The following is an 11,770-nucleotide window of genomic DNA, read 5'->3' on the forward strand; positions in this document are numbered from 1 at the left end:
ATGGTTCATGTGTGTTTTCCAAGTCATCTCCAGGTAATCAAAAAAGCATCTGAATAATGCAGTGCTATAACAGCATTTATTACAGTTGGCTATTCACCTTCTTTTTCAATGCAGAAGTAAGTCGTTTTCTGTGAATGTGTGAGACTTCCGGTTCATTAGCCGCTGTAGGGAAATATCGAGAAGAATAACAAAGTGCAGTACACCGTAAAACTGTTTGCACTATAAACCATGGGGGCATAAATTAAGTACCTACTTCTCAAGGCACCAATACACCACTGCTATCTAATATCTTTTTTTTTTACCTTTTAACACAATAGACTAACAAACATTCATAGTCAGCAGCAAAACATTCACAGTCAGCTGCACTGAAGCATTGTCTTTCTATTTTCCATAGATAGGCTATCACATGTTGAATGTTTAATTGTATAAATGTATAAGATTTATCGATAGCGATGTTACTGAATACATGAGCTATTTTTAACAAGGACAATAATAAACACTAGTAAACACAGACATTTAATGGCAGTAAGTGATGATCGTCAGCGGAAGGTTCCGCTGTTTCCGCCCGGAACTTCGTAGAAGCGACACCAACGTACAGCAGCAGTCCGGTTAGATTTGCTGCTAGCTACAGTGGATAAACAGTTTTTTCACGGAATGTCCTTATAGATGACCGCTTCACCTGCTCGAAACCACAGCTCTCTGAAGATGTGCCGCTGAAGAATGCGATAGATGTGAGTAGTTTTGTATCAGACTGTTAGCAGATGTGTGGTGGACGTGGCTAGCAGCTGTATTAAGTTAGCCGTGCAGTAACGCTACATGAAGTCCAGAGGGGAAAAGCTGCTGTCAACATCAATCTGTCATCGGTGCATTTATGATTCGTGTCAGCTGGGTTTGGACTTCAGGGTGTTTTCTCTCTCACGATGTCAACAGCTGGATAGAAAACTCAATGCGCGGGGTTCAGCGCGGATCTGCTCGCAGTGTTTTACTGTATGGTGTGAGATTGGGGTCAGGTTGTGGTACAGCTTCTTTTTTTATTAATATTATTGCATTGCATGGCGATCTGGGGAAATAGCTCGTTTTGGGAACTCTAGCCTAAATGTGTCTTTGTGCAGTATAGATGAATGAGTGAACACTGATCCTCATCTGCATGCCATAGTAACTTAATTGATTGGTTAAGACTGGACTTGGCCTCTTAAAACACACTGAGAGCTCCAGAAAGCATCTCTGTTGTGTCATCAGATAATACCTTAAAGAATGTATCCCTAAGTGTGGTATATGCCTTAATGTATCTGTGCACACTCTCTGCTTCTACAAAAAAAAAAAAAAAATACTGTAGTGATACCACAGTACAGTGATGGTATCAGAGGGTAATCCCATTTTATTTCAATAAGGCCATGGTAGGGCTAGGAGCAATGATTTTTATGACCAAAATCATGTATCACAGTAAGCATTTTAGTGGCAACTATATATTGCAATATAGTTAACAAAAAAATGCATGTGTATTGCATAACCATGTGTTAATGCATGTTTATTTATTTTTCATAATCTACTGAATTAAGTGTAATTGAAATTGGAGAGTGCTAAAGAAAAACAAAAAAAGCAAAAGCAAAACAAATCTTTCCAACCCCTTCTTCACTTAAACTATCTAACAAATAATACATGTAGAAACAAAAAAAAATCTTCAATGTCTATGACACCATAACTTGCCTACACTGACTACAAACAAACAAAAAATATAGCAGGCCCGTGTCGCAAGCCTAGTGTATCTAAAAGAAAACCTAAGTGTGCACAATGTACTTACTAATGTAACTTACCTATCGCTTTTCCTTCAATCAACACAAACAGAATGTTGATAATCACAAGTGAATGAAAGGAAAGGGTTAAGATTGTTAAAAGTGACTGCAGTAACACAAGAAAAACAATAAACACTGATAACTCAAAACAAAGCAAGCAGAACAAACACAATGAATTAACAGAATAGCACAGTGGCGAGCCTCCATGTGAACGCAGACCCATCCTCTTTATAAGTTTTCAAGCACCTCCTGACATCAGCACTGGACGATGATTGACAGTGGCATCTACCAATCAGCACCCCCTGCGAAAACAAAAGTCAAACGGAGAGCGGCAGGAAAACAAACACCTCCAAATGTCACATACACTGTAAAAAATTTGGAGTGGGATTTACTTGAAAAAAGCTTGGAAAGTTTTTTCACTCAGAAAAGGCTAGTAAATTTACAAAAAATTTAAAGTTACGTTTACTTGGGAATTCCCAGTAAATTTTGTTGACTCTTTCTTTGTAAATTTTACATTGTGTGTAGCCTAATGCTTATTACTGAAAAAAAGTGTACAAATGTATTTATTTTCCAAATTTTGCACTCATATATTTTAAGTAAAACTCAACCATTGAATTTAATAAAATCTGGGAGTTTATGCAATTTACTTTAACAACCTTAACACTGGTAAATCACTGTGCTATTAAGCATTTGGTTCACTTGCAAACATGCATGTAAGCATGTAGACAGGCTGTTATCATTATAATAATATGCCCACTCAATAAAAGTAATAGCCACCTGAACACAGAGACCTCAATACTTGGTACACCACACACAATGACGGTGAATAGTGTTTGAGTATCAATGGGTCATTTTAAATAGAAAATAAACTCCAGGTGTCACAAAACGGTATGTTACTAAAACAAACAACAACTAACAACTAAAATAAGCAACTAACAACAAAAACAACCATAAACAGTGTACATTTTTAATTATTCATGCCCCATTGCATGATGGGAAATATGGGATCATAACTTTGATATTTACTTAAAGAATCCTTGTAAACATAACAAACAGTTCCAAGTAAAATATACTTATGAGTTTTAACTTTCATTTCTACCTAGGCAGTTCCATTTAAATTTACTTATGTATTTAAGTAAAATAAATAAAAATGAAACCTCAAGTAGCTTATTGAATTAAACATGATATTTTGAAGTAAAAAGACAAAATAGTATTTGTTTGTAAAATTTACTTAACTGATGCTATCTTTATTTACAAGTTCAAAAAATATTTTTTTACAGTGTAGGAATGAAATAAGAAGAAAAGTCATTTTAGAAGAACAAGTTCTTAGAGTTGGATCTCGAAGACAAGCAGACTTAATTGCAAATTATTCATATGTGCAAATTATTCCTATAAAAAAAAATTCTGTAGTCCAATTTTGAAAGCTTGATCTTCCTCTGTTATGACTTTCCTTTTCTGCTGACGTCACTTAGTCCCTTACATGCTATCTTTGGATAAAATTATCTAAGCCAAATAGCTGTTATAGTTTACTTTAATCATATTCAGTCCGGCTCCATTATGGTAACGCCCGCTTTTCAAGATCCAATCAATCACTGATGGATAAATTAGCTTCTACTCTACATTTCTGCTCACAGATATGTGAAATTATGGAAGTGCAATACGTTGTGAATGGCAATTCACATTGACGTCACAAATTTTTCCTCATTTTGGGGTCAAAGTTGGCCTGTTATGACCATTGATTTGGCCTGCCATGTTTTACAATAAAAGAGGGGAAAATATTTTTTTTACTGAAATATTTTCCAAATTACATTTTTATATAATATCGTTTAAAATAATGCAGCATTTACTACAATCAAGTTTGATTTTTGGCATTCTTGGAAAAAAGAAAAATTCTGTATAATGACCCCACCCCACCCTACAAACCTACCTTCTGTGTCTCCCCAGATTACGCCTGCAGTTAGTTCGGAGACTGTTGTCATCCCGGTAATCATGGAGAAGCCAAGGAGGTTATGGGGGGCACTGGAGGCGTGTTTGCTGACAGTGTGCGCCTGGTCCTGGGGAGTCTGTCGTGTCTCCCTGCTGGCCCTCATTCTGACCTTCCACCTGTACGGAGGCTTCATACTGCTGGGCCTCATCCTGGTCTCTGTGGCCGGCATCCTGTACAAGTTCCAGGATGTGCTGCTCTACTTCCCCGACCAGCCCTCATCGTCCCGCCTTTACATCCCCATGCCGACGGGAATCCCCCACGAGAACGTGTACATCCGCACCAAAGACGGTGTACGGCTCAACCTCATCCTGCTCCGTTACACCGGCGAAAACCCCGCCTCTGCTCCCACCATTTTATATTTCCACGGCAATGCGGGGAACATCGGCCACCGCGTCCCAAACGCACTGCTCATGCTAGTCAACCTGAAGGCCAACTTGGTTCTGGTGGACTACAGAGGCTACGGAAAAAGCGAGGGAGATCCTAGCGAACAGGGACTGTACCAAGACGCAGAGGCCACGTTGGATTACGTCATGACCCGGCCGGACATCGACAAGACCAAGGTGGTGCTTTTCGGCCGCTCATTGGGCGGCGCGGTGGCCATCCGTCTGGCATCGTGCAACCCGCATCGAGTGGCCGCCATCATGGTGGAGAACACTTTCCTGAGCATCCCACACATGGCGGCCACTCTCTTCTCTTTCTTCCCCATGCGTTACCTACCGCTCTGGTGCTACAAGAACAAGTTTCTGTCCTATAGACATGTGCCACTGTGCCGTATGCCATCTCTCTTCATTTCGGGCTTATCAGACCAACTCATCCCTCCGGTGATGATGAAACAGCTGTACGAGCTGTCGCCGTCTCGGACTAAACGCCTCGGTGTCTTTCCTGAGGGTACGCACAATGACACATGGCAGTGCCAGGGTTATTTTGCCACCCTAGAGCAGTTTATGAAGGAGCTTCTTAAAAGCCATGCCCGAGAAGAGACGGCCCAGGGGACCACCAACGTCACCATAATCTAGAACAGTAACTACTGTTGACTGCTCCGAATCTGGACCTTCTCAGATAGAATGTACAATTATTATTATTTCTATTCTCCCCAACTTCTACGCTCTTTCTTTCCATTGATCACACACCAAGAATTCATTATTTACAATTTCATTTATTTAATAGAGAAGGGTTAATATTTTAAGCCCACAGAATACTGTTTTTATTTTCTTTTATATCAAGTATGAATGCACCTCTCTTGAGAATTTAATGCCCTTTGAGTCTTTTTTTTTTCGTAATGTCCCCACCACCTCCAAACGCAACTGGAAATCGTTGTTTGCCTAATCGCAATGGTCCGAACTTCTTCCTTGGCTTGATCTCTTCAGTGTAGAGGTCAGATTTAGTAAAGTGGTTTAAAATGCGTGACTAAAGTAATGTCTGTGGTTACTATTATACGAGGAGGCTGTCACGTTTGTTCTACCTCATATTTCGTACATAAAAATGGTAGAAGTTTGTAACATTAAGGTTAAACTTGCTAAAAAGATCACTTTACTTTGAGTTTGTTTACACATTTAGAAAACAAAACGGCTTAAAAAAATGACATTTGGCTGTATGTAATTGATGTTAACCACTGATTTTATTTTAACCATGAATGATGAACTACTATTCCAAAAACTCCTAGATTTTAGGACTGCAAAACTAAACAACTCTAGCAAACGGAGAAGCTTTATTTTTATTTATTTGGTTTGTATGTAATGTTTTTTTTTTTTTTTTTTTTTTTTACCGAACAGAGGGCTCATAACAATTTTTGCCTTTTAAATTCCAGTGAATAGAGTTTAATTTACCTGGGGCAACTGATCCTAGTTCACTCATCTTTGTGTGTGGCATTTCATGCATTCAATCTTCTGTACCCAGCTGTATTGCGTTGGAGCTTTATTTTCACACACTGCCTTCGTTTAGTTACGAAAGGTTTAAAATCCACTCAGGAAATCGGCTCATTGTGGTTTGATCCCATGTCTTGGTTTAGCATTTGGAGCTGTGTGTGAGAAGTATAGATTTCTATACTGATTTCCACAGTTCACTGTGAGCACTGAATGGAAGTACCAACACAAGAAGCCTAAAGTAGGTTTACTCTCTCTCAGGCTTAGTGATCTTCTGAAAGTAAGAGAGAAATGGCACATAGCAGCTGCTTGACATTGTTCAAAGCACAGTCCATTTGCACAACTTGTAAAAAAGATGTTTTTCTTCTTTTATTAAGGTCAGTTGTTTAACATCATATCTCTGCCAATGACCTGTTTTGTTTGGATCATGTTGGAAAAACCTGCCCAAATGGAGCCTGTTGCGCTGTCACACATCCATTTTCAAAAAGCAGAAACATTCACAATAATGCAATGATTAAAGAACACAAAAATGTAAATTGGCATCATGTATGACTTTCTTCTTGAGTGGAACACATTAGGAGAAATTTTGAAGAGCGCATTAGTCACTCTTTTCCATGAAGTTGCAGGTAGAAGCCTCGGGGCTCATTAATAAAAGTGAGAGTATCATAAAGTACCGTCTTATATTTTGAAGGCACCCAATGAACATTTTGTTATTCACTAAAGATCTTCTCCAGTGAGTTGAATCTGTTAGAAATGTGAAATGAGAAACGGTTTCTCATAGAAAGCTATTGTATGTCTATGGAAAGATGAAAGGAAGAGTCTTTCCTCATTCATTGTAGTTGATGAGCAACCAGCACATTCTTTGAAATGTCTCCGTTTGTGTTCCACTTTCAACTTTTTCATGTATTGAATCGGAGGTAAAGACGTGAGGTTTGGGTTTCTGTAGTCTCACGTTGGTGGTTGACTGTCAAGAAGCACCCATTAAAAGGTGAACGGTGGACTTTGCAAACCTCAGATCCCTTTATGATGTAGTGTTGGATCAGTGCACAGTTCAACTCTGTAATTATTGCATGCTTTAGATGCTCCACACTTTTCGTTTATCTCTGATGCACTTTTACACTCACATCTGTTGTAATGTTAAGATGGCAGATTGAGCCTATGTCAGTGTGCATGCAAGTTTTGCTGTCTTCAAACAAGAGGATATGTCCGGCTTCTAAAGTCCACCTTTTATTCTCAAGGGTGCTTACGAGGTTGTATAGTAGCACAGCTGTGCTCTATATGTCTTCAGTTATGTCTTGTATTATTTAGGTTTTTTAGTTACGTGGTAACAGGACAGTTGCGATTGAGTAAGAAGTGGAACCAGCCAATGCAAGAGAAAAAGACCCACGACGCCTGCTTTTGGATGGTTTCCGGACATAAGATACTTTTGTATATCAATTTATTGACCTTTTGATTTGAAAAGAAATATTTGTAATGGTCATTGTAGGCCTAATTCATAAGAATTGCCTCTAAACGGTATAGGAAATATTTTCGGAGTAAAATGATTTGCAATGTGACATTTAGTTGAAATCGAAGTGATGTGCCATGAAACCTTATTGAATGTCTGTGTGGGTGAGTGTTAACCGATGCTGAAACATAATGCTGAGATATGCTAAAAACGTTTACTAGATTTGACTAACACACCATTGGCATGTCCTGGCCATTCTCTGGGGCTAGTTTTACGTTGAAATCTCATTTCAGCTTGTTCGTGAACTGAACACATGAAATAATGTAAACCGCTGCTCATGTTTTATATTTGCTTTTTACAGTAAATAGCAGAGCGGAAAAGATTTGGTTCTGAATGTGCAAGGAGTGTTTTCTTATTCTTTCCACATGTGTGTTTGGAGCTCTGGGTTTTCTATTCCAATCATCTGTTCATGTACATAAAAATCAGTCACACTTTCTATTTTCTGTGTGTTGACATGCAATAAAGAAATCAAACCCTTCTGATAACTTTCCTGCACGAGTCTTATTTGTTCTTTGAAGCCGCTGGTTCCTGTTTCTGATTTTCTCTCTGGAAACTCCACTTTAAAGTAGAAGAACGAGAACGTAGAACGAAACTGATGATTCGTTGTTTGTTATTTTTGATTTCATACCAAGAATCGCTTTCGTTTTACTGGACAGCATCATTTATATACATTTGTATGTGCTGATAATCTGCGATAGCAAAAAGTCTGACATTTTCATGTATCTGCATTTGACGCAGTTTTGACGGAACAGTCACAAAGAAAGTGGTGACAAAGCAACTTTCGGTTGCAGTGCGATGTTAAATACAGTGGGTGTGGACAGCTCGGCAGGAAAGGGACACAAAAACCAGACTGTAAGCTTGAGAATTGTAGCAGACGGGACGTTTTTGGTGAGTGCTGTTGCTTTCGTACAAAGCTCGACTTCGACTAGATCACAGGAGTTTTTTCCTGTACATCAACACATATCAGCTTGAAGAGGAAGAGAAGTTATGTATGAGAGTCTGATCCAGGATTTGTCTGAAAGAAATGTGTGCTAAGAGCTTCAGAGGAACATTGCAGGTGAATTGGATTGAACAGGCATAACGCAAACCTCCAGATGAGCTTTTTTCTGAGTAGAAACCTCTCACTCTAAGAATCCTGCATGATTGAAGCGATGTTTTGAGGTGGGTCGAGATCTTCAAAGAAATAAAACTTCTTCAGAAATCTGTCTGTATGCCATGCAAGCTAAACTGATTCACTAATAACCATATTTCCTAAAAGTTTGTTTCCATCATGCCTGCTGAAGATGTTGGTCCAGGTCGGGGTGAAAGGAGAAGGTTGCCATGGCTGTTTCTGGTGCTGGTCATCGCTGCGGTCACCTCCTCTTCCCTGTCTGTGATCTCCTTGTACCATGTACTTGCCCTGCAAGCCGAAGTGGAGGGTTTGAGAGCCGAGGTGGTCCGCAAGAGAGAGGAGCAAAGCGGGACACTGGATGAACACATGCAGGGGGCAGAAAAACAAACCCATCAGCAGGAAGAAGAAGAGCACAAAGAGAGAATTGAGGTTTGGACCACGACACGTGTACTTCAAATGACCTTCTAGAAAGTCGTGTCGTGTAAATGTGAGGAATTGTAGAAATAGCAGTTAGTTGTGACATGGGGAAGATGTCTCGGTGGTTATATCTCAGTAACTTTAATGTTCAGAGTCTAATTGGTTGTTGGAGAACACATGTACATTGACAGTTTTAATGCCAAAGTAGTCAAAAGACTTTATCATGTGTTCCTAAACAGAAATCGACTTCTGCAGAAATATCCCTGACATAAGAAATATTCACTAGAGTAAAAAAGTGTGACAACTAGCCCCGGTCCCATCTACTTGTCTAATTGGTAGAAGAAGAAAAAAATGCTAACTGGTTTAGCTACTGACCAACCTAGACGCAGATATATTTTGAGTGCTTCCATTCTGGTCAAAGTGGCCATTATGATCTACCCCACACGATAACCAGCTTTATCAGTTCTGCGCCAATAGCAGACCACCTTGAAACCTAAGCTTGTAGAAAATGCCTGAGCTGTTTTTATTCAGCAGGATTTCTGGTTGTCTGTGTACAGTATCTGCAGCAGACGGAGACGGATGATACCATAACGGACCATAATGTCCTGTCAAAAAGGAGCGTGGGTCATACTTCAAACAAAGCAGGCAAGCCCACACTTCTGCTTATTCCGTGATACTCATCTCGTCTTTTCTTTTTTGAGTGTTAACTGAGAAGTGCTGTGGGTTTTGCGTTTACTGACTGGAATGGTGTGGAGCACAGATGGTGAAAGATTAGAACTACTTAATAAATAAAAAAATAGATAGATAGATATATATAAAAAAAAAAAAAACATGCACATTGTGCAAAAGTGCACCATTAGTCATTTGCATATCCTGTTGCTTTATGAGTCACTGAATGTAAAACCCTTATGATATTATTATTAGAGTTACACCACCATGATCATTGTCTTTTTACAGACAATACTTTGAGTTAAGAAATGTGTAATAAGAATACATGTATGTTCGCGGTAGATAATAAAAATAAATAAAACTCTCTTGCCCTTCCACAGAACCCCAGCCCTGCTTACAGATGATGGCAGACAACAAGAAAACTACTTTCCAGAAAGGTACTGGAGGAGTGGCACAGACGTTCATCGAACTATGCAAGCACACTGTAACTTTCCGAAATTCAAAACATAATTTCCAGTCTAAAAAGAGCTTCTTTTTTTAAAGAAATGACTTTGCCTGCAATATCATGTTCTGAACTCCTGTAACTTTGTGGCTTCACACATGTGAACATGTCAGTGACATCAGTTGGGTGTCCAGAAACTTGGTCGTGGTGAAGTATTTAGGGGAAATCTGCATAGACGTAACACACACTTCTCTAGAATCGGAGAAATCCCACTGGTGGAATAGATTGCATGACATTTCAAATTCAGATTATTCTGGTCTGACCTTACAAACCGATCTCATGGTAAAAAAAAAAAACGTAACTATTTTGCAAGGTAGCGAGTTTGTACATTTTATGAAAATGTAACCGATTTAGAGAAGAAAAAAGCCTGCCTCTAACCACAGCACTCAACATAACCATCATGGGGTTGTGAGCAGATCATACTAAAACATACGAAGAGATCGTACAAGGAGGAAGCCTCTGATTTCAACAGATGCTCTCTCTCTCTGTGTTTGTTAGAGTTTGCTTTGGATTTATGCACAGCTATCCCATGGCAAGTCGGACTGAAGCGTGGCTCGGCTCTGGAGGAAGACCAGGGCACCATTTTAGTCAAAAAGGAGGGATTCTTCTTTATCTATAGTCAGGTATAGAAATTCTCAATGTATTTTTATTATTTTTTTTTTTTTTTGGCCTTGTTGAAACATCCCAACACGGTGCTCAGTGTTTTTTCCTCATTATTTCAAGCTCTCCTTTTCCCAGGTTTACTACACAGACTCTACGTTCGCTATGGGCCACATCGTGATTCGTATAAAGAAGAACGTGGTAGGAGACGAGAGTCAGCACGTCGTTCTGTTCCGCTGTATTCAGAGCATGAATCGAGTCAATCACTTCAACACGTGCTACACTGGAGGTGAGCCTGGAAAGGCCTTCTGCTTTAGCAGTGCTACAAAAGAGTTACAACGTGCAAATTCTCATTACTGTAATGAATCTAGTCCCAGGTTTTTCTAGATCTCATTATTTTCAAAGTATTTGTATTTATTTGATAATATATATAATGCATACTAATAAGTCAGGAAGTCCAGAAACAGCATGCGACCAGGAAATAAGTATATCATATCATATCATTAAAAAAACAAAAAACGATGTACTGCTATTAAAGTGATGTAAATGTCTCATAGAGTGCAATGCATGTATGGATAAATATATAATGTAACTGAGCATGTGATGTGCAGGTGTAGTGAAGTTGGATTCTGGGGACAGACTGGAGCTCCTGATACCTCGTACTCATGCAAATATCTCTCTGGAAGGGGACTCCACCTTCTTAGGAGCAATAAAACTGGCCTGACAATGGAACAAGGCTTTGGATGAGACACTGAATGAGACTGGATATGCAATTATAATTATTCATAAGGATCATTTTTGACATTCACTGGACTTCATGAACACAAGTGCAGCTTTATGCTGTGGAATATTCTTGAGAATTGAACTACTTTGTATCTTTGCACTTGCTTTGGTTCACACCTCAGTGGCATTTTTAATAAGTTCTCCTATGTCGCAATCCATGATTCATCAGTCTTCATAATGTTTTTTTCTTTCTTTTTCAAACTATAGTAACATGTAATGCTTCAGAAATGAATTTTATCGCAAATGTCAAACCCACGTTGTTTTTCTCATCTATAGCCATTCAGTTGTATAACAACCATTTTTCACAATTTAATCAGTTCCTGGTGGATAAAATCAAGTTGGGCTCAGCATTTTTATTTAAAACATTTTTGTGTTATAATACACAATTTTTTGTTGGTTTGTGAACATGCACCCACACACACCTGTTGAATATTTTATTATTCAGAACGTCTGTTTCAGAATAACACCACAGCATTGGGTTTTAACAATGTACTTTGACCAATATAACCTGAAAATTTGCTTTCATACATCATGTTTAA

General features: G+C 38.9%; 2 protein-coding genes across 3 annotated transcripts; both read left to right on the forward strand.

Moving 5' to 3' along the window:
• Positions 1 to 543: 543 nt before the first annotated feature.
• LOC128019443 (protein ABHD13) lies at positions 544 to 7,634 on the forward strand. Its single transcript, XM_052605432.1, has 2 exons — positions 544 to 731; positions 3,738 to 7,634. The coding sequence occupies exon 2, from the start codon at positions 3,783 to 3,785 to the stop codon at positions 4,794 to 4,796; it is 1,014 nt and encodes a 337-aa protein (XP_052461392.1). The 5' UTR covers positions 544 to 731; positions 3,738 to 3,782; the 3' UTR covers positions 4,797 to 7,634.
• Positions 7,635 to 7,802: 168 nt separating this feature from the next.
• On the forward strand, positions 7,803 to 11,568 carry LOC128019444 (tumor necrosis factor ligand superfamily member 13B-like). 2 transcript variants are annotated; one of them, XM_052605433.1, is made up of 7 exons: positions 7,803 to 8,310; positions 8,408 to 8,689; positions 9,235 to 9,322; positions 9,727 to 9,783; positions 10,347 to 10,471; positions 10,572 to 10,737; positions 11,060 to 11,568. In XM_052605433.1, exons 2-7 carry the CDS (start codon positions 8,420 to 8,422, stop codon positions 11,170 to 11,172), a joined length of 819 nt encoding a protein of 272 aa, XP_052461393.1. In that variant the 5' UTR covers positions 7,803 to 8,310; positions 8,408 to 8,419; the 3' UTR covers positions 11,173 to 11,568. The 2 variants fall into 2 exon arrangements, with proteins under 2 accessions (XP_052461393.1, XP_052461394.1); XM_052605434.1 differs by having other exon boundaries at positions 7,821 to 8,310; positions 10,587 to 10,737.
• Positions 11,569 to 11,770: the final 202 nt, after the last annotated feature.

The sequence above is a fragment of the Carassius gibelio genome, chromosome A9, assembly GCF_023724105.1.
Source record: "Carassius gibelio isolate Cgi1373 ecotype wild population from Czech Republic chromosome A9, carGib1.2-hapl.c, whole genome shotgun sequence".
NCBI classification, from domain to species: domain Eukaryota; kingdom Metazoa; phylum Chordata; class Actinopteri; order Cypriniformes; family Cyprinidae; genus Carassius; species Carassius gibelio.